Source organism: Bombus terrestris, chromosome 14 (genome assembly GCF_910591885.1).
Source record: "Bombus terrestris chromosome 14, iyBomTerr1.2, whole genome shotgun sequence".
NCBI lineage: Eukaryota > Metazoa > Arthropoda > Insecta > Hymenoptera > Apidae > Bombus > Bombus terrestris.
Window position 1 is genome coordinate 7,487,910 of NC_063282.1, and position 23,760 is coordinate 7,511,669.

At 38.7% G+C, this 23,760-nt stretch overlaps 1 protein-coding gene and 1 long non-coding RNA gene across 2 annotated transcripts in view; both read right to left on the reverse strand.

The window, feature by feature from the left end:
* The window catches only part of LOC100648913, a 28,901-nt gene extending 26,757 nt beyond the window's left edge, over window positions 1-2,144 (reverse strand). The window contains exon 1 of the mRNA XM_012316452.3: window positions 19-2,144. Coding sequence (XP_012171842.1) covers window positions 19-167 — 149 coding nt within the window. The 5' untranslated portion in view covers window positions 168-2,144. The remainder of the gene's footprint in view (window positions 1-18) is intronic.
* Window positions 2,145-6,462: 4,318 nt separating this feature from the next.
* On the reverse strand, window positions 6,463-23,736 carry LOC105666489. Its single transcript, XR_001099328.3, has 15 exons — window positions 23,608-23,736; window positions 23,463-23,537; window positions 23,302-23,360; window positions 19,045-22,739; window positions 18,805-18,921; window positions 17,663-18,737; window positions 16,967-17,186; window positions 16,169-16,559; window positions 15,459-15,664; window positions 14,141-14,339; window positions 13,680-13,956; window positions 10,823-13,614; window positions 7,788-10,746; window positions 6,977-7,347; window positions 6,463-6,805 (listed from the first exon to the last, which is right to left on the reverse strand). It is a non-coding gene; the product is annotated as an uncharacterized LOC105666489 (long non-coding RNA).
* Between the last annotated feature and the right edge of the window lie 24 nt (window positions 23,737-23,760).

A 23,760-nucleotide genomic window follows, 5' to 3' on the forward strand; every position in this document is an offset into this window, starting at 1 on the left:
ACGTTATATCGAACTTACCAGTTGTCCAACTTGATTAGTTCTTCGGGCTTTTTTGTCTTCCGATCGGCCTTGAGTCTGAGGGCCTGCGGATAAAGCTTCAAGACGTGTTCGAACTGACTCGCTGTACCCTCCGCGAAGAAAGTTGCTGTGTCTTTCACGGAAGCCATTGTGATAACTGAGTTTCGACGAACGGCCGTTGGGGCGCAGCACCGGCGCCTCTGTGCACTATACACGTCTTCGTCGCTCACCTCAACACTTTCTGTCCCTCCTTCTTTCTCTTCTTCCTTTTCTATCCTCGTCGAGCGGTGTCTCGCTTTCTTTCCTTCTCCCTCTCTCACTTCTTCGTGCACCCCTCTCCGCGCGTGCCACGGGAGAGGACCGACCACGCGAGAAATCCTATTTTACCCTCTGACTCGTTCGAATTCTCTTGGTTTCACCGGCGGCGGTGATACGCGACACACGCGTGGGACGCGTTCACGATCGGCGCACACACAGAGTTGATCGCGTTCCGAAAGAGAGAATTATCGACGATAGCACGCGTGTAAAGCGGACTTCACTACCAGTGTCTCTCTCTCTCCGTCTGTCTCTTTCTCCTTCTAGCTGTTTTTCGATTTCCTCCGAAAGATATTTCTTCACTGTATTTCCCAGGATTGACGTTTCTAGTTTAATACTAAAACACCGATATATATCGTGAAGTCGAGAGATGTTTACGCGGAACGCGTGATGTGCTGCAGAGCTACGAGGTCTCGTGCGTACACTCTCGTAAGGGAAAATCACCGTAGTTACACGCCGAGAACTCGCCTTCGGACCTCGTTCGACTGTCCCGGGTGGGGAGCGCGACTCGACGTCGCCAATAGGGAGCAGCACTGCTCGGCGTGTTTCTCACTTCTCTCTTTCCCCCTTGATCCCTCGCTCCGCCTCTCTCTCTCTCGCCGTCACGTCCTTCCACCTCTTTTCCACCACCCTTATTATTTGTACCGAAAATTTCAACCGTTGCGTGCGGGCACGCACACACGAGGATCAACGATACGAGGATTACGATAAATAACAGAATTCTCTAATATTCTATACCACGTCTATGAAAAGCGATGATATATATATCTGGCTCGGTCTAAGCTGGACAAAAAGGAGAACGTGTAAGATACGTGAGCAATCGGAACGCAAAGAACCTCCTTTCTCCTCTCTGAAGTCTCTTCGTCGAGCACCCGAGAGAACACCCGTGTGTTTCCCTCGGCGCCAGCAGATCCTTCCTCTTTTTTTCCCTCGCTCTCTCAGAGAGCTTCGTACGAATACATGCGGTTTCCCCGCCGGATGTCCGCGAAGTATAGAGTCTACCTGCCCCCACCTCTCTCAGTAGTCCTCGTACACGCACGTATGCACCGATATACGGAGGAACTCTCGGAATACACACGACGGTTCTCCCGTACTTCAATCGTCCGTCGCGCGGATGATACTATACACGCGCGTTCCGCAAGGGTACGTACCACCCCCTTCTTTCTCGCTCTATTTACTCACGATCGTCTTTGATCCTCCCGTTTGTCAGAACTGGTTGTTGTACGGACTGTTCCCATGTAACTGTTCGTGTATCTTCGTGTCGAGCAGGAAAAGTTTACGCTGAAGCGTTGATGACGAAAACCCGTTGACGATCTCATCGACGGCAACAGTGTGACGTTGATGACCAGAAGATAAAAAGGACAACGTTGTGTCTTTTTTCTTCGCAAGAAACGGCCTCGGTTTTTAGCTCTATCGCACGTCCGCCTCCGTACGAATCACCACGTTCGATGGCTGTGTACGCGCGCCTGTCTCTGCACGACTCCTCAACACTCTGTATCTGTCTTTCTCTCTCTATCCTCTTTGTCCGTCTCTATTTGGATGAGCGCGTGTGAGTGCGCGCGCGCACATACACTCACAATCACACCGACCGACCGACCGACCGACCGACCGAGCGAAAGAGCGGGCAGAACGAAGCTCGAAGCCTTCACTCGAAAAACGGGAACACACAGAGTGTAGTGCGCGCTTAGGCAAAGACTACGTATAGGCAATCGCTTGCTCTACTCTGTGTATGCTGACTGTAGTAAAGCGGACGACCGACTGAGGGCAGCGCCTTCGCTGTCTTCTGCTCGTCCCCTTTTCCTCTTGCCTCTCGGGACTCTATACTACTACTAAATCGCCCGACCCTATCTCCCCTCTACGTAGATTCGCTCCCACTCGCTCTGCCCCTCTCTCTTTCCTATCCTTCCTAATACGTAAAGCGAAGGAATAGAAGCAATGGATTGCGTTTTATCATATATAATGCTTTACGCAGAAATTCGTCGGTCGCTTCGACGATAAACTGTATTATTTCTCTTGCGACCCCTCTTCGCGGACTCCCACGAGCGGCGGATGCGCTCGATATGTACCTCCTCGTGAAGGCGCGTACCGTTCGCTCGATCGCGCTGGGTCGTCCGACTGGAAATCGATGCTAAAGCCGGGGTAGAGGCGCGCCAGTGGTGCCGTAGCACGGCTGGCACACACCGTGTGCTTCAACACAACGCTCGATAACGTTGTGTGTGTCCTTTTACGTGCGTACACACCGTCACGCTCTATACCAAGCGAGATTAAATCGTGTAGGTAGACGGGGTCTCGCATACACGGGACGGGGCTTGTGTGCAACGCGTCACGGTCTACGGATATACATGTACGCCAGAAGTGGCTCGAACACGCACAAAAGGGCATATGCAGGAAAGGAGACTCTTGCAACCCTTGTGGGATACGAACATTTTCAAAAAGTCTCCGTGTGCTTTGAACGCTCCCAAATGCTCGACGATTGGTCGCTTGCAAAATGTAGAGGAGGTAAACGTGTTTTTTTATGCTTGCGGAGGAAGATCACGAGACGGATGCCGGAGCCGTTGGGAAACGAGCGATTTCACAATTTTGTAAACGCGATGACACGCGCGCTGTACTTCCGTGCTTACGAGCTTAATGACGTTCGTTCTGCGAATCGACGAGTTGAAACTCAATTAAGAAAACGTGCTATAAAATTGCAGCTTCTTTTTTGTAAATTTCATTCTAAAATATTTTCTAACATTTCTCGTATTTTGCTTCGCCAAAATAAAATTCATCAAATATTTTAGTAATTAAAATAATTTGAAAAATCGGGTTTGTCTAATTTTAGTTATTCTTTCCTTTGTTCTCGCAAACCGTTAATTTTGCATTCCACTACATCTTTGTTGCTATTGTCCATGACCGTCGTGCAAAATTGCAAGCAACAGGGAAACTTATGGCCGTTTCTTCAAAACTTTTCTTATATATGTATATCTCGCGTAAGGGTTTGTCTCTGCTATGTTGAATATACGTATATACGTAAGTGAACGAACGTTCATTGTATCTAGCATACCCCTTATACCGTCATATACCACATGCTACGCCGTGCGATAGTGTGCTGCCGTATAATCATTCGGCAAACTGGTGTTGGTCGACGATACCGATGTGTTCGTTGTGAGATCTCGCTTCACCGCCAGCCCATGCCCATGAGTACCATAGCGAACGGCTCACTACCAATGTCAGCAGCACTACCACCAATGCATTGTATGGCTGCTACGGTCGGTTGAGTGTACTGGTGGAAAGTGCCGAGCGAGCGCTTGCGCTTCGGTAACTTTCCATTGTCGGTGCTTCTGCACAGCAGGAACGAAGAAACTTACCGAGAATCTTTCGAAACTTTACAATCACAAATTGCTATCCTAAACTCAAAGCATCTGAAAATTATAAAATTTGAACAGTTAAATCTTTTTCGGCTATATTCTTCTCATTTTCAGGCTTTAAACAACGGTATTAGCAAGGGGCAAGAAAGCCGTTGTAATACTTAAGATTATATAGGTTCGTTTTCTGTAAACTAAATTTATGACAGTACTGTACACATAATTCTTTTGTTTCGTATAACATATTAGGAATTTCAATGAGAATAGGTCCATAAATTTTCTGAGTTGCTTTATACTATTTTCGGGTTACATCACAAAAGCAATAAGGTCAATCATTTTAAAATCTCCAAAGCTTGGGGCAGGTGAAGATTTTAAAATTTACCTAGCTATGCTCGCATGAACAATAGTACAGATACTCCGATATTTACTGTCGGGGGTTGTACGAAAGATTAACTCATCTTCAATAACAGGTAACTCCATTTTCACAAATTACTGGACCCTCAGTTTACCAAGTATATATCTCGAAATATATTTGCCATAAATTACCCATCAGTAAAAATTAAAAATTAAAAACTAATATTTCATACAAAAATTATCAAATTCAAATCTAAGAACAATTTCCTTTAATGAAAAAGATCATCTAATTTAAAAGATCAAACTGAAAATATTAAGACACTCATTCCTCAATGCTTCCACTACTCAAAAGGTATTTAAAATTTAAAAAGCGGAAAATGTCTCCCTAAATTAAAACTCAATCGTTTTGCGATTTCAATCTTTGATCGCGTGTGCGTGAATTTGCCGTTTACGTATTTTAAATGGCCATGGGGAAAACGGAATCTGATAATTAATACGCGGGGGAATATTCGGGTGGTGAGAAACGAGCGATTACTAGGACTCAACCCCGTAGGCCTAGAGTAAGTTGTACGTAATTTTACGGGGAAAGAGGGGGCGGGGCCGAGGAGGAAGACGAAGAGAAAGGTTGGTTTTCTTTTGGAGCGCGTTTTAACAGACAACAGAACCAGGCAGCCGGCCATAAGCCCCGCATCATGGCCGTCGACTCACCGTTATGTGCCGAGCATCGGTGAAGCCCTCGTGCCCCCTATACAAAAGAGAGAGACCCGACCCCCTCTGTCCCTCGGGCGCTTGAAATTCAACCCCGGCACTGCTGGCCGCTCCAGGGTTGCCAGATCGTGTTGCTACAGCCGCGAGGTTGCAGCGCGCCGTTATCGTCGTTATCGATGCTTACCGCACACCCGGACAATCACCTAACCTCAAATTCAGCTATAGGACGAGTGTAGCTTGGTTCTGTTATCAGCACCGTCGAACCTCGGAACATCCCTGTCCAAATCGAATGAATAGTTTTTGAAAGCATTACGAATTGTCTATCTCACGATACGTTTTCTCTTTGTGTTTTCATACTCGAGTATTCGTCGTTTGTGTCATTGAAATCTTTTGGTATTATTTGTTAACTTTGTTACGTTTTTTAAATCTTTACATAGTAATTTCGTTATCGTTTAAATGAATGAAAAGATATTTGATGTTTTAAGAAAAACTGTAACATAACGTTAAAGTAAAAAATCATAAATATTAATCTATGATTTTTTTATAAAACTTAAAGAACGTAGCAGGATTAATAGAAATCTCGCAAACGAATGATGTTAGTAGAATGTAAATAATTTTATAATAGACTTAAGCTGCATTGAAGTCTACGCCATTGTTTGTAAGATTCTACATTGCGTATACATTATTACGGAACATACGCCCCATAGATTCTACGCCTTTCTGTTGGTGTTTCTAAAGAGCGACCTGTAACTCGCCAATTATTTGTCGTCAGCAACAGGTCACACTCTCTTTCCGTGTCTATGGTTTACCCGGAAGTCAGTATACGTGCTTCATAGAATAATAATAACATCACGTATGCAATATATCGTATATTCCCTGAACGGGCTAAAATGATACTACCTCCGAAATATCTTTCTTTTTATTACACACATTATTTTTACTGTAATTTATATTTCTCAGAAATACCTAATTTTAATATGTAACTTAAAGAAAATAGGCAACTTTATTCATAAAAAGAATCAACTTCCATAAAATACTCTACTTTAAAACCAAAATGCAAAAGTAGTAAAGATTTAAAAAATCGATGATTGAAAGATATCGAAAGTGTTCCGTGAGATTTAAAGAGAAAAACGTTCCAAGAAACGACAGAGCGTGAGTGAAACGAAAATACAGAATTTTGATCGCGACTAATACGAAATTGCGATTGTGACTAATGAAACAGAACAATGGGGAAAAGATCGAAAGGTGTAGACGTGACTATATAGGAACGTATCGTGGCTGAAAATACGGCTCGCATGCGGAGTGACTATTGCTGCGTTCGATCGAACACGTGTACCCGATGCGGCTGGTATACGACATTGTCGCGAAGTGACATGTGGGCCACGGCGCGGCAGAATGTGTGCGAACGAAGCATAAGGCCGGGCAGTCGAGGGACGGGTACGGAGCTGCGCTTTATCGTGGGCCAATCCAAGCGCTGTGACCTTGAGTAACTCTAGAGAGAGAGATATATTTAGCTGTGAGCGGTTCGAGCTGCTGGTACTGCTGCTCTCTCTACCTATAGCTCTGTCTTGCACTCTGAAGTCTCTCTTTAGTTAGAGTAGAGGCTCGCAGCGGCGAATAATAACGAGGGAGTCTCGTCAAGGGAAACTCTTGGACACAAAGTTGTCCCTTCACTGAAATCTTGCAGTCAGATTAGAGTCCAGGATTGTCGTAGTCATGGTTCAACTAGAGGGATATTTTAATCTTGGAATTATCCGACTTTGAATTATTTTCTTTTTTTCTTCAAGTACTGGAGTCACTTTTTCTTTAACTTCTGATGCCAGGAAGCATTTTCATTTTAAAGAAATATTTAACTTCTCCTGTAGTCGTTTGGAATATCGCAAGTGGATAAACGCTCGCAAACGTTTGCCATATTTTTATAGCACCGTTGAACGTTGCTGCAATTTCTTTCGCAAGAAGAATTTGAAGTGTCTTGAAGTTTCCGTAGGCTGCATTTATTATAGGATTATCTATTAACAAGGATGTTTCGCGTGAGTAACTTCAAGAAGGGTGATGAAAGTAGGTCTCTGTAACAATATTCATCGTTTTTAAATATTATTTTAAGACATCATTCATTTCTTAGCTAATATAATGATTATAGCTAAACTAATATAATGCTATAATATAATGCTATAAGCTATAGCTTAGCTAATATAATGACGATATTTATAATATTTAAAACGTTTTCTTTCTCTTACTTTATATGTACGAGTTAATATAACTCTTCTCGTGGTTAATTCTTCACTGAAGAATTTTCGAAAAACCTGTAGACTTTAAAACAGCTTCAAGCAATATTATTGAATTCGGCAGTGTTTTGCTGTTTTCAGGGACATTTGATTATTCTGCTTTTTATTTTGGAATGCCGTATCGTGAACAGCTAGGTGACTATGATGAGTTGAAACCAGTTCTCCTTGGGTGCTTCGAGCCGAGAACTTCACGAGATATTCAGGGTTACTCGCCCCTATTTCCGTGAACCTTCAGAGCGTTACGGGACAATTGTGCATTCCCAAATTATAGCTGGTATTTCCGGTTGCTATCTTCGTTGTTGATCTTCATAAAACGAACCCTTCTGTAATTCGGAAATCATTCTATGTGAAAAAGAACCTCATAAAATAAATGGTCTGTGGCAGGCTATTCGTTACAATGAAACTATGAAACATTATTACTATTACAATATACGTACATATGTTTTAAATTGTAATTTATATTAGAGGGAGATAGAGAGAAAAAGACTATCATAGTAGAATAGATTAATCAGTTGAATGAGATGTTCCAGAGTCAGAAACATCTGGCGCGGAATTTAAAATTACTAAAGACGAATTAATTTTAGTAAATGTGAATATAACTTAATGAGTATATGTGTCAAATCAGTCCGTAAAATCATTTTATGAAGACGAAATTAAAAAGCTACCATTGTGACTTATTATGGACTAGTCTGGCAATAAGAAAGAACCTTTTAATAAATAAGTTATTAAGTTCAAAATGTTACGAAGTTGCATGACGAATTACCTCGTTTTCTTGACTTAATACATTAAGAATTCTGTAATTATATGGATAATAAATTGCATGAGATCCTGTTATATGCTTTCATCGCTATACTTTAATTATACTTGTACTTTAAAACGAACACGCACATCGCCTTAAACTGTCATAACGCAGTACCAACGATATCTTGTTGAATCTACACTTGTTTTTCTCGCAGAATTCGTTTATCAGCCAGCGATACGATCTTGCTTTAGATAGCTCGCTTCGTTATCGTATCAGTCTTGCGAAGTCTACTAAGAATTTTTCATCCTCAGCAATATCAAACCTCTCGTTTATCCTCGAAAGAAGCAGCCACCGCTTCATCCAAACACCTACGAGCAGAGAAACGTTTCAGTAACTATTCTCCAACTGCTTCCTATTCCTCGACTTACTCGATCATCATCGGATAGTACGAGCAAGCGATAACGTTTATTCAAACGGACGTACATACTCTCTGATGCCAATTCAAACATCGGACCGTGACATTTGTAAAATCTGGCACGATGTGCAACAAGTTCTCCGGTGCAAGATCGATCCCTCCGATCGATCAGGCCGGCGCAACGCGGCAATGCTACTTCGAATTTCCACGGGATCTATTTACACGGAACCAACCAATAGTTCGATGCAACAGGCGAACCGAGATTTCACTCTCTTACAAGAGAGTACGACACATATACACAGAGGCAGGCATATATATACATACATAGACACAGAGAGAAAGAGAGAGAGTGAGAGAGAGAGAGGAGGGAGAAAGGGTGGTGGGCGCCAGGGAACGAGAGAACAGGTTGGAAAAAGAAGCGAGACAGGAGAGGCGAGAGTGATAGGAGCGAAAAGAGAGCGAGAGGGAGTGCTTCGGGAATGGTAGAACGAGACAGGACACATACAACAGAAAGACGGAGTGAGAGGGAAAATCGCAAGAGCAGGAGATCGACAAGAGAGACAAAGAAGACATGGGGCGGTTAGAGGGAGTGAGATAGGGGGGAAAGAGAGTGAGAAAGGCTACAAGTCTGTGCGGTATTCCTTTCAGTGTGATTGTCATTCATGCATTGTGAATCAGGGACTTTATTTTTAGAAGCGACTGAATGAAAGTGGAGTACCCCGTAGTAGTAGTATAATGTCAGTGGTAGGAGGAAGAGGTGGTGAAGGAGGAGAAGGCGGAGGAGGAGGAAGAGGTGGAGGAGGAGGAACGACGAAGAGGAGGAGAATGAGGAAGAGAAGTACGCGATAGGGGGAAGGGGTGGAAGAGAAAGAAAGACAGCTCATCGACGAGAAAGAGGGCGAGGGAGGGAACGAGGAAGACGTTCCACCGATCTGCGAGTAAATCGTACTACGTCCTCACACGTGCTTGCTCTCCCTCCTCCGTCACCCTCTTCCCCCTTTTCGCCACTACCATCACACGACCACCACCACCCTCAGTCAACGACACAAACTACGGGACACGCGAACGCAGAGGCACACGCACGTGCCCACTCGGACGCGGATGTCGTTTACCTATACCCCTATGAATCGTGACGGAGAATCGGTCGAGATGGAGACGTGGAGAGTAGTCACAGGGAACGAAACGCGTACAGTCGCTGCATGGAATCTAACGGCAGTTGCAAAGTCACCAGAGGCTGTTCGCGCAATTTATATCATGATTATCGAGACTTTCAGTCTCAGAGAAGATATCTGGAGGATTTACGAGGAGAAGAGATGACCTTGTTCACATTTCATTGTTCCTAAGTGTTCTTCGACTTTTTGAAAGATAGAGGCTGAAGAGATTTGAGAAACGTATACTTCATGGTATGCTATTGAAGAAGAGGAGAAGAGTATTTAAGTGTGAAAACACTTGAATACACGTACATTCCAAAAGCAATCTATTTGAATCTGTACCAATCTGTAATAACGATACGATATAACAATCATACATCATAATCCACAGGCAGCTGGTACAAATTTTCAGGCTCCTATCATACATAAGTATCATATCAATCGAGAATCAAAGCCAAATTCCTGTTCATGTCGTGTCATTCACCGCAGAGCATCTGAATGAAAGATTTCGAAAATCGGGTCTCGCAAGGAGATTCAGAAGATAAAGAGGTAGACAGAGGAAATAACCTTCGAGGTCACGACTGACAAAAGCGAGACGAGGAAGGAGAGATGCCCGCACATATACAGCCGGACGTGTACACATACATATCCACAGACATGTGGCGCCGTGCGTAAGCAACGATCCAATAAATAGTAGGATCATTGACACTGTCCGCGTGGCTGGTCTTCAACCGTCGGTTGTACTACGATGTTTACAGTTTAATTCGAGATACTCGAAATGTCACGTGCGCACGTTAGGCGTACTATTCACGATAAACGTGAGTCTTTCCGTTTGAAGGAGAGGGAACGAGGCCGGGTCTTTCGGGGGAGAGAAGGGGCAGATGATTTGACAAATTGCTCGCGAAATGAGTCATCGAGACTCGCCTTGCCTTGCGCTGCCTCGTGTGTATTCTCTTCGGACGTTTCTCTTTCTCGCGTAGACCATCGTTATATGTGTATATATATGTATGTATGTACTCAAGGTCCAGCAAACTCTATGCACGTTCCCGTTATCTGAATTGGATTATCAAACTGCGTGCAGCCTTGACCCAGGACAAACTCTTATCTCGTACGTAAACAGAACCACGTGCATTCGATTTGCGTCATATATCCTGTACTGTGACTCGAGGCTCGCCTGTGTTCCAGTGCACGTGAGTCGATTCGACGATGCTCCTGCTTAGTTTCTTTCGATACCGTTTCTTCCATGAGATTTGTGGATAAAAGAAATGTTTGTGGATTAACTGGTGAAATGAATTCGAATGGATTTGTTATGATGTTGAAGAAATGACGATGTTATACCTTTTATTTGATTTCTATAGTTTCCTTACTGCCGTCATTTTTTAGTCAATTAAAGGTGTTGTAACATGGTAGTTTTCTATGAAGAAAATCTGGATTAGAGGACTGATTATAGATTAACAGGAATTTGTTAAAAATTGAATATGTTGTTATACCTTCAGTTTAGTTCCTATGGTTTTCTTCTTGTTATTTTAGAGAGATTGAAGCGAATGCGTTGAGTTTTGTTAATTTACGGTAATTCGTGGTAATAAAATTGGAATCCTTGGTATCTTGGACAAAAATTGGACGAAGATAAAATATAAAATAGTGGGGTTTATAAAATTGATATGGTCCTTTTTTCAACGGAAAGATGTCAGCGATAAATTCAACCTGTTCCACGAACGTGTGAATGAAACGGGGTTGGTAATCTATGGCTATGTATACGCAGATAAGAGTTTTCATGAATGAACGCTTATTTTTTTTCCTTTCCGTAATGCCACCGAGCTTACGTGAATGGATGCGATGTTAATTGTCGGACTCCATGCATTTTCACGAGATGAAACTCCGGGAATCCCTTCATGAATAGGCAAGAATTCAATAGCGCGCTAAAAAAGCAAAGAAAAAGATAAAACAACTTAAAAGTACTCGTAACATTTTTTTAAAAATAGCAAAAAATGGCATTCTCCCTCTAAATCCCAGGAATTAAAAATTAAATAGCTTTTAGTTGTTAATAGAAATAATTTAACAAGTAGAATTTGAATTAAAAAGTTATACGAAGAAAGAAAATAATACAAAGAATAAAACAGCGTTTAAAGTATAGTACAGCACCGTAATCGTGACTGTTTAAACCGCAACAATTACAATTATTATCTAATCGTGGGATTTATCCTTCGCTTGAATGTCCACGTAATCGTTACTTAATTCTGTCGAACATTTTTCGAACGTAGAACATCGATTATTAACTCTCGCTTGCGATATCATCGTCGTCATCGTTCTAAGAAAATTCTTCGCAGTAAAGGTCAGAACCACTTATGAAATCTCAGCATAATTCATGGCAAACAGTGTGCCACGATAGCGGCATCGAGACCTCGGTATGTATTTTCTTTCATCAAAAATTTGATTTCCTCGCGATAGTTTTGAACGAAGTTCAATATTTGCAAAGATTTTTGAAAATCTTTAAAGCAAGCTTTTTCTTCGTTCGCATAGTTACAATGTGAGATTTTACAAATCTTCTGTAAGACAGCGACGAATACAAACGCTTCTCTTTGTTTCATTTGAAAACGTTTGTTCGTCATTTCAAATCGAAAGCATAAATTCTCTATACTCTAATTTTTGTTCGCTTGTCAGAGCAAAAGTTGCCATTGATTACAATATTTTCTATTAATTCTACTACTCATAAATATGCAAAATAAAAGCTACACATACATAATATCACAAAGAGTATGATTTCCACAGTTTAATCTACTTGAAAATGTTTTTATAATCAAAAACAGTGATAACGGTAAATACCAACGTCCTTAAATTCAAATACATACTGCGAACGTAATGCAATTTATAGATAAACGTAACGTGATACCAAGTCTGAAGAGAGTCTTAACTAGAATTACAAGTTATCGATTAATAATTAATCATACGTAATGTAAAAATATAGAGCTAAACGCGGCGTATACGATGTCTAGATCAACGAGTCTAGAGGACTTGTTCGGCGAGATTACAAGATTGCCAAGAAGCGGTGTTTGATCGGAAGGGAGACTGAAATCGAGATGAGCACAAGATCGAGTTGCATGTCTCGTATTCCAGATTCTGATTTCTCCACAACCGAGCGAGCAGGATCTCAAATAGAATCTCATTGGCCACGAGGCGAAATGTTATCTCTTGTATACTAGAGCACGCATTTGGATGGAGAAGTTGGGCTGTTGGCTGATGATAAGATAACGCGTTCTCGATTGGCCAGTTACTATTCCGCAGCGTATATTCCAAAAATCTTTAACAATATCCGTTTTAGAAATAATTTACCGCCGCTAGTGGATGACTTTAAACAATTTTAGCGATAATTAATATTCGTGAGTACGTATATTTTTGAGCTCTTTCAAAAAAAATAATTGTCTTATCGACAAGTTCGCTATCATTGTAGACTATTTTTAATACTCCATAATTTAAGCTTTGTATTTTAAATTATTATATCTCTCGGTATTTAGATTGTCACTTTAAAAGTAAAATAAATTGTTTGTGCGTGAATATTGTATACGGTATTAATTTAACTCTTCAGAGGACCTTAACTTTGAGGTGTGTTATTAAACTATTATTAGACTAGTTATTATTAAACTATTAAATTTTTAAGCAATCACTAAGCTTGTTTCTCCACAATCGAACAGAATTTTGGTCATTAAACATTGCTTAACGGCCAAAAAATGCACATTCCAATGAATACTTTATTATTCACTAACTTTCTACTTATTTCAAGCAATACGTCATTAATTATTAAAAAGAATTCAAATAATTAGCGCAAAGAATTACTAAACATTCTATGTATAGATTTTTCTCGATACTTTTCTAGTTTGTCGGCGTTTAAAATGCGACAGTTCAATTGCAATCCGAGCACTCAATCTTAACGACGTATTAAAAGCTGGACATCGACCGTTACCCGCAGGCGCGTGGAGATGAATTGATTTTTAAAATCGGCTCTCTCGGCATTACGATGGCTCGTCCGTGAAGATATTGCGTACACGCTGATCACGAGTCGCCAATAACATTCGTCAGCGATAAATCGTTGTTGTGCAACCATAGCGTTTGTGCATCATGAAAACAAATCGCTGACGTTTGACACTGAACTCTTTCGACGTCGACGACAACAATACATGCTGGTGCAGTAGCAGGTTCTTTCGTGATGCACACCTTCGGCTCGCATGTTGCCCAGACAGTCGAAATGAAATTAACCCCTTGAGGGATGCGGTGTTCGGTGCGGCCACTGAAAGAGTTCACCGTGAAAAGGGGGTTGAGCAAACAGAGTTAAGCGCAACAAAGGAAACGCACACGGAGATTCACGGACATGAGAGTTCTATTAAAATCTTAATTGCATAACAGTGGCGCATTTTCTTTCGAGACCGAAAATTGTACTGCTTGCCACAGCTTATCGAATACTTTTTGGTGGTAATTTCTATTCAGTTGAGATTGGAAATTGAGACTTGATGTTCAAGACTTTTTCAGAAGTTAATTTGTCTTAATTCTTGTGGTACAATATAGAAATATTTAAGATCCTTCAAACTCGTAGTTTCTTTACCAGAAATATAACTGCAAGCAGAAGCATTGCCTAAAAAGTGAACGTGATAAATTTTATAAACGTATTTAAGCTTTATATTAATTATCATATTGCATAAAGTAAATGTAAAATATTCCATAGTAAATGAAGTCTTCAAGAAATATAACAAAGTTAGAATAAAATCGATTTATTAAATTGTTCGATAAAAGAACTTTCGTTTCATCGACACACATACCTCATTCTTTGCAAATTGCAGCATGCACAAGGCAAGATGTATATAATTGCTGAATTTTGTGTTTATACTGCACGTACCACGCTTATTTCATTCATTTGCCATTTGATCCTCTAATAAGAAGGGAAATTGGTAAAGTGCGATTTAAGTGACTGGTGCTCCGTTAAGCAGTTCTCCACTAATTGGATTTTCGAGATGACTTCTGAAAGTAGCATGTTATTTTCTGATCCAATATAGTATCTCACTAAGAAATAACGGAAAGTCTGAATGACGTTATCGTCCGAAACAGTTACGATATTGACCTGTTAACTGGGTCACTTCTTAGTTAGAAACACCTTTAGCCATCGAATTAAAAATTAAATACTATAAATCAATTTTATTCCTCGTAGAAAATAAATAGATATAACATAATGTATTTGAATTAGAGATATAATAATTTTAACGCGTTAAATAGTAAAATATGCGAATTATATATTTTTTAGAATTACAACTTTTTGGATTAAAATTCAAATGGATAAAAAAGGAAGAGAACTCTTAAGATAAAAATTCCATGGTTTATCAATAAGGAAGACAGTCTCAAGTTATCAATGATTAAATAACCTCTTTTCGAAAGAAAGCCTTAATTGTATGCGTTTTAAGTAGTCAATAACGATTACGGTCAGTTTTTTCACATAATCCTTACACGCCAATTGACGTCATTTTACGCAACGCTGGATGCGAACCACTATCGATTCATATACAAGAGACACACATGCTGTGTGTCGTTCCAAATTATACTTTGTTCACAAATTCCTTGATATAGATGTTTTTCTAATTTCCAGAAATTATTCAACTATATTACCTAAAGTAATTGAAAGTTTACAGTAAAAACAATATATACAATACATATAATTGATATATAGAGCTTTTCCTGTGAGGTAGTTTCTTTCTGATATTTGATACAATTTTAAGAAACTGAATTCAATTTACAAAGAGCTATGAAGAGGAAAATAAGAAGGAAATCATAAAGAATATCTCTGTATCGCACCATAACGCAATTCATAAAATAATGTTAGCATTACCAAAATTGAAAGAAGATGAACTGCAGTATTAACATATCGATCGACGTATTTTAAAATAGAAGAGGTCATGCACAAGATGTAAAAATAAGGTGTTATGTAGCAATTACTGCGATACAGATTAAATGGAGTTTCAAAGAGAAGATCGACACAGTAATTGGTAAATGGCCGAATGAATAAGCCTAGGTCATTTCTCTTTGCTTACAAATTGCAAACTTTATCGTATCCGAATGATCTACGGCTGTAGATCGGCCGAATACTACCTTGGATACTGGCGCATTCTCGGTCGGTAATTACGAAAGTCAATTTCGCAGGTTCACTCTTCTCTTATCTACCCGACCTCTTCGAGTGGAAGTCAAGTATGTATATTATCTCTCCTTATTGCTGCGTTTCGCTGCAGCACTGAACAACCGGATGACTACATGTCGATAATTCAAAAACCAAACGCGTTTCGAAAAGTAATTTACTCCTGTAACAATTACAGTAGCATGTATTAAATATTTAAAAATAAAAGAAAATATAGGAACGTCAACGACGCATATTAACATATTCTACTGATGGTATAAATTAATACATAGTGATTATTGATTGAAACATTTACTGTGAAATATTCAATAATAATAATAAATATATTTAATTCCGATAATCAACTGAATCTTTGTACCGTGTAATAGCAGTGACTCTGCATTACTGCGCATGCGTAACACAATGCAACGAACAATTTTTGAAATGAATTCTACTTGCATTAACCTATATAAAACATTGTATCTAATCTTTTTTCACTCTCGTGTTCTTTTGTCTGTCTGTAATTAATGTAAAATTATGCTTAAAATACATAAAAGTATCAGGCGAAATAGATCTGAAAACTTTCCGTGATCGTAAATGTTTTATCGTTTTACTATCCTTTAGTTAGTAAGTCTAGTGGAATGTCGGAGTTCTGTGCCAACGCAGCGCACGTTTTAAAGGTACGTACTGTGGATACACCGAGATCAGACTATGGATTATAACCTCGCTCTCTCTACAAGGATGCCATGCTCCGCGGTTTGCGCTAATGAACCAGCAAGCCTTTATGGTGGTTTTATTCTCTTACGTCACCAAATTCATCGGCACGGCCTCGGTTCGCACGTAACGCCGGACCTCTGGCGGTTTGTTCTGGAAGCAGGCCAGCTAGGCCGCGCCAAGCTAACGAGTTTTTTTCCGGCGATAAAGGCTGACGCAAAAGTTACCCGGGAAACGGCAGGAAAATCGCCGCGCTCTATACCAGAAGACTCGCTTTAAACATTTAAACCTCCGCGCTTTGAGCCATACCGCTTTCTTTTTTTAATGCTTTTCTTAGAAATATAATACCTACTTACAAAGTATACCTATAAAATATAATATCTATTTATAAAGTATACCAATCAACTATCACAGAAAGAGAATTATTCATGTTTTATTACTAAATTCTTAAAACTAAAGCATATATGAATGTGCCATGAAAGTCAAATATTTAAAAAAATATAGAAAAAATTAATATTGGTTATTTGATATATCCTAAATTAACTCGAAAGATTAATAAAATATATCATTCAACTATCACAAACAGAAAATTATTCTTTTTTATTAACAAGTATAAATATTTGAGAAGGTATAGTAAAAGAATAATAATGATTATTTACAAAATTAAGTTGAAAGAACAATAAATTATCAGATTCCAAATATTCCACTTTTATCAAAATTTTGTTAAATTCTAATTCAATTTTATAGCAAAACCGACAACCTACGGACTTACCCGTTCAACGAGGATTGCATAAAGTTCTTCGGGGTTTCCCGTATCCTTTTTGCACCTGCCGGATCTGTTCTGGCTCCGCAGGTGCTTAGGAAAGTACAGGACGTGATCACTCACACTCTTACGCTCGCTGCTCCTTCTCTATGCTTGAATATTATCTTCTTATTATGTATGTACTTGTACGTCTGCAGGAAGCACACCTGCCTACTTTACCTCGATATTTCTGAAAACCAGTAATTTTACACCCTCTCTAAATTTTTGTCTCTTCGGAGATTCTATGTCAACATATTTTTACACAATGATCATCCTGAAGCAAATTATCAGATCAACAAAAATTTCGAGCCTTAGTTTCGTTTGATTCTAAAAGATAATCTATTCATAAGAACGAAGCGGAAATTGTGGTTTAGCTGATTTTCTTCAAAACTTCAAATCAACGATCAGTTTGAAGCTTTTTCTATTCTCTAATACAAGTCTCAATGCTACGAGAATAGAATCAAGAATAATTTTATTTAGATTTGATTCTATTCTTATGGATTAAATATATTAAAACATATTTTAATCATAATTTCTTTACACTTGTTTCTATGTTATGTGATAATCTTTTTTGTGACCCAATGTTTCTTTATTTTGTACTATAATTGCATTGACAAAACGTGTTTATTCCTTGATAAAAGTAGTAACAACTCAGTAGAAATTTACCAGTTTCCTGGGTACGATTTTGGCAGCGAAAAGACATTATCTGATGTCGAAGATAGAAATCACTGATGTGCAACCAGCAGTCCGAACTCCCCTCCAGAAACAAGAACACCTGTTACAGAGTCCGCAAACACGAGATGTTCTATTCATTCTCATGTAGAATCTAAGTTATTGTTCACTATGACGTACAGTTCTCTGCCTTACCAGAAGCATCAACCAATTGCGAAGATGGCAGCACGTATCGAAACTACCATTTTCCTGTAACATCTATTGCATGATTAATAATCAAATTCCTGTACACTCTTATTCATTTTAATTGGATTTTATTATCTTTCAGCATCAATTAATATATGGTTGCAATTTTAATTATAGTTAATAATTATTAAATAAATTAATCTCTTTGAACGTCAAACACAATTTAAATACAGTAACTTATAATCACCTTTCACCTTTCCTATATATTTTATGAATCATAATTTGATATTTTGATAATTTGAAATTTTATATTACCGAAATTAATTTTATATTAAAGAAAGTTACTGCGATAAAGTGTAATTAGCCATATTGAACTTCTTTTTTTAAAATTATATCAATTTTTTTTTTATATACATTTTTTTTATATGTCAAGTATTTCATAACATTAGAATTACATGTAATTAAAAAATGTGAAAGAGTTGAGAAATTGTAAAACAAATGTTTCATCTGACTTTAGATTTTTCGTTGACCTTTAACATTTCCTTTGACTCGATAATCGATTTTTTTATTTGTAGGCTGTAAACTGAGTAATTGGCGATGTGATAATTAGAAACTAACGAATATTGACGTTTGAAAAGCGATAACAGTATTGGCAATAGAAAATATACATTTTCGAACGTCCGCTGAACAATGCAGAGTATGTCAGATGATGGTGCGTCAGAGGATGACGTCAGCTCTGATCTTGACGCAGATTTACAGTAACATTTCCATCGACTGGATTTGTATCTCTCTGTCTCTCTTTTTCTTTCTTTTTCCATCTCTTTCTACTCCCGTGACGTATACGTAGTATACTGTATACTGTACACGTGCTTTCATCGTATTTCTAGAGAGAATTGATGGATTCATTTAAGCGCATGCATTTTCAAAAAAAAGACTACATTTCTCTATACCTTTTAATCTGTTAACGCATTCCGTTATCGAATGTTTTCTGTTTCATTTTTAATTGAATTACGATGTCTCGCTGATTCGAGCGTAATGTTTTTACGTTGTCCGTTTAAAGCTTCCTTCTAAAAAAAAATAAAAAAATAAAAAAATAAAAATTAACTTGTTGCCATATACTTTCGATAAATATAAATAATAAAATATATTAAATATTCTTGAAAAAGTAAAACTTCACACTTGTTAACGACCTTCTTGCTATTCTCGATCCTTGATTTAAAAGCATGGCTAAAAAGACGGGACCTCGAATATCAAAATCACGATGAACATACAAATGCCTTATTATGTCTGGTTCGCGCCTACAGCTATGCTATCGAATATGTGACTGAGTTTCATAAACTTCTTCCTAATCCTTTACTTTATTTTTAAGAATATAACCACCTGGAATTAATGAGATGTCATATATCTAATAGCATTAAATAGATGAAATGAGTTTAAGTTATTTAAGGAGACCTCAAAGTACTCCCTAATCTTATTGATTCCCAAGAAAGCAGTACGAAACTTTGAATGTTCTCCATCAAGATATGCAACAATGTAAAATGAGGCACGTGCATTATCGATACTCTTCCTCTCACTCTCGTGGCAATCGGTCAGAAACGCTGAATCATTGGCAGTGCTCTCAAACATCTCGCAGAAAATTCATCGTACACCTTGTTCCAGTTCTCTCGTCGCCGAAGATGGCTCTCTGGCGAGATGTCGCTGGTCGAAGAGCGCGTTCACCTCGTCGACGAGGATGCAAAATGAACCAATGTAAATTTAGAACCGCCTTCTTTCTTCGTTTCGTAATCGGTTAAAAGAGGAAACGTTTCTCTCTGTGAATAATATGCTGGCGTTTTTCCTCCATTTCCTAGACACATAGAGAATTCCCCGTAAAATCTGCTAGACTCTAAACGATAGGCTTTATAATATACGGAAACTTGAATTTTCCGATATTCTCAAATTTATTTCAGAAAATTCTGGATGATTGGAAAATCGAAACAATCGTGATATTTATCCAAATCGGTTGAAATGGGAATAAGTTGACAGGCCGGTTGAAATCACACGACTGGTCCTCCGAGGCCTGGACGTCGAGCTTGAAAACCTTGGAGCTCAGGGCCATTGTCGGGTGGGGCCTTTACCTCTCTTCCCTTTCCCTTTGATAGCCACGGGAGCCTTTCATCTCCTGGAACATGCCAGAGAGAAGAACTTCTGTGTGCACGAGAGGCTGTGCCTTCAACAATGTTGAAGGAGGTACGGACGCCAGGAAGATGAGCCATGGTAGCTACGTCGTCTCCAGACAAGAACCGAAATTGCATTTTCACCGAGGGTCGCCCTCAGACACGAGCAGAGCCCTCTTCTTACTCCTCATTTTTTTCACTTATTTTTCATCTCTTCTTACGTTTCTTCTTTCATTCCGTTTCTCTATCCCCCTTTTTTACCGTGCTTGTCTTTAACCTTGTTTTCGAACACTCCTTTTCTTCTCCTAATACCTTTCGTTCTCTTGTTTGCGGCTTGTATTCTTCGAGGATCAGCCGGGATAGTGCGGACGATTTTGGGTTCAAGGTTAATCCGGTAATTTTAAGAACCACTGCTCTTGGTGAAATATTAAACAGTATGACTGAAATAAAATTTCCGAAAAAGCGAAAATTTGTTTGCCAATCCTTCAAAGTCCTATATTTCTTAATTAATGTTTTACAAGGCTTTTCCTGTACGTATTGAGATCATAACAGCCAATAACAGGTAATGAGATCATTAAAATTCAATGACAACATTTTGCACACAGTTAACTTAATTGCTCCCTGTTAATGACTGTCTCACCTGTGTAACAGTGTCGGTATTGGTAAGATTGCAATAACGTAACGCTTATGATAATGAAAACGGCAGTGTTAAAGGTATGTGCGAAGTCACGGGAAACCTTAATAAAGGCTGAATATCATTTAAATTCGATTAACTGGATTTTAACGCGTCTGCAGTTTATATTTCCCGCAATCGAAACCTTTCCTGTGCGGGATTTTAATTCGACGTGACATTTTATATCACAAAAATCGCTACTTTAAATCCAAATAATTACTATGCCGATAATATAATGTAGTTAACTACATTATGTTTCTTACTTTGAATTTACATAAATTCTCTTTAATACGCCGTTCGACATTTGATCTTTTGAACTTTCTTACTTTACTTTGCAGGAGAGCGCATTATCAAAGAAACGAGCAACACGGAATCACGTTTGTTATTGGAAATGAAGGCTAGGGTTAGAGCTTCATTAAATGGCGTGCGAATGTCTTGGAAACTTTCATTGAATGTGGGCGGAAGCGTGCATTTGTGATGCCCGTAAATCTTGAACAGGAAGCGAACGCGCGCGTATTCATGAATTCGGCACTGCCTTTCCATAAAAATTCTGATCACGGTCCTACAGCCCGTTTCGTCCAAGATTCGACTGAACAAATATAATTTTATGCCAGCCGTCTTTTCATCCCCTGGGCACAAAGTTTTTCTTTCCACCCACGATTCTTTCGTCCGACCAAACGCTGACTTACTTTAAATTGCAAACAAGTTTTCAGAGAACATCCTAATGGGACTCTTAAACTCCCATCATCTCGTCGCTCCGTTAGTTAACGAACTAATCCCTCCAAATTAATCTTGATCAATGTATTTGTAATTGAAAGCGAATATTCTCTCTTTACTGTACTAAAATGAAGAAAAAAGGAAGAAATAAAGATTAACCCCTTCGGTACACGAGTTACATCGTGCTTCTCAATTACTTCTTAAATTATTAATATCTCATTGATAATATGTATCAGCCGTTAATCCCTGATTAATTATTGACAATCATCAGATGCTTCCAATTTTTTTAATGAACAATATATGATCAATGAGGCATCCCATTTGGAACAAAACCAATGGGAGCGTTATCATCGAGATCCTTTGACGTGTAAATTGTACTTCGTAGCTACGTTTAATTGGAAGACCGTTTGCAAGATGGTACAATCCGGCCTCGCTTTCATCGCTGCAGTCGCACAAAGGTAATTCAATTTCCGCGCTAACGCGCACAATCGTGTGTATCGTTGCGCATGGATCTCGTGTTGCTTTCCTAAAAACATCGGCCCCTACAAACAACTAAGCAATAACCCAAATAAACAAATGTATTCGCATGACGAGCCTTACATAAGAGTTTGGTATACAGTGGCGAGCCGACATCGTTCGCGTGACGAGCCGCTCTTAAACACGATGACAAGGATTCACAGGAATTTTTAACCCGGTTACACTGACCAGCTTCATTTCGACAATAAAAGCTTTATTACTTGCTTACCTTTTATTTACAAACGTCGTTCAAAGATTTTATAAACCGTTGTGAAATTTTTCTGATGATTTCATAATTTTAAATGTTCATAATCTTTGACATGATTTATTATTCTTTTTTAAATAATTTCTTTTGTGGTCTTGCTAAAAAAGAAACCAAGGCAACGAGAACGCTTTGCGATAGAGACCTTCATAACAGTTCTTTTATAACGTTAATAACGTACGCTTTATTAAACCACTTAATAACATCTATATATAGTAAGAAATTATTGATCAATATAGTTAATTTAAACAAATTGTTCCTCACATTAATCACTTCTACTCTAATAAGCAATCGAACTGATCGAGTAGTCTTGGAGAATATGGTGTTTACATACTTTCAAAACGAACGAGTCTGCGAAGCTAACAATAGTTGGATGCATTGATCCGTTGCTTGAAACGATTGATTGTAGATAGAGTGAAAATGTAGCTAGAGGTACATATATGCTCTATAAGCCAAATGCTAACTTTCGATGTGTTGATTCTCCGTCAAAAATACCAAATTACTCTCCCGTACAACGTAATCCGATCACTGGGTTATCATTTCTCTACCAATACGCTTCATCTACAACAGTAAAGAAATTTTTAACATTGGCCAAACTGATCTAGCCTGCTTTCACTGTACGATTGTTTATAATTCACGTGATCGTTCGACAATAACGATCACGCCGCGAAATGTTTATTCATTGCACGGCCGATGCTCTGTTTCTAACAAATATCAGTTTGTATGCAAACGTTTGAACTGTGTTAACAAAGGCATTACAATTACGACATTTTTACTCCTCTTCTTTTTTTCTTAGTATATATATATTATATATATATGTTATGAACATTTAATCTATTGTGGACTTCACTTTGGACATACGAATGAATCCTTATTAAAAGAATTTTACTGCACGTTTTTAGTATTCGATTACTGACAGTCATTTGAATAGTAGAATCGATTTTTACTTCTCTTTTCTATCTTTGAAACTGCATACGTGATACGAGCACCGGTATAATAGGTACAGTAATTGTGCGAAAAATACAGGTTTTATTCAGCAATTATTAGATGCTCGATGTCCATTATTCAATCGCAATTTGCTGTATAGAGCAGGAAATGACGGAAAATGGAAAATGCGCAATACCTCAATACTCGTCGTCGTCTCTGTTCCTATGATAATATCCGTGAAAAGTCATATTGTTCCTGAAAAATCTCCAACAATATTAAAAACGGAAATTATTTTCAAACGTACATACACATATATCATTATTTAAAAACACGTCATGTTGATATATCGCATATTACCCTTTTTCAGATTGTAACTATTCATTCGTATTCCTATCGTGGGACAAGATTATACGAACAACATCTAACCTAGTTCTAATTGAAAAATGAAAGGATAAGAATATATTGGTAAAAGGACAAAAATGGTACGTAAAATGTAAAACACCTTTGCAAAGTCATAACATGGGTATGTATTCTGACGATCTCATAAAGTATAAAATGGTGGTGGAGCAGTCGACGCAGCATTATGGAAGCGCGCATGCGCGCGCCTGCGCCACAGAAAAGTAGTACGCTAGGCTTTTCGTTTCGAAGAATCGTA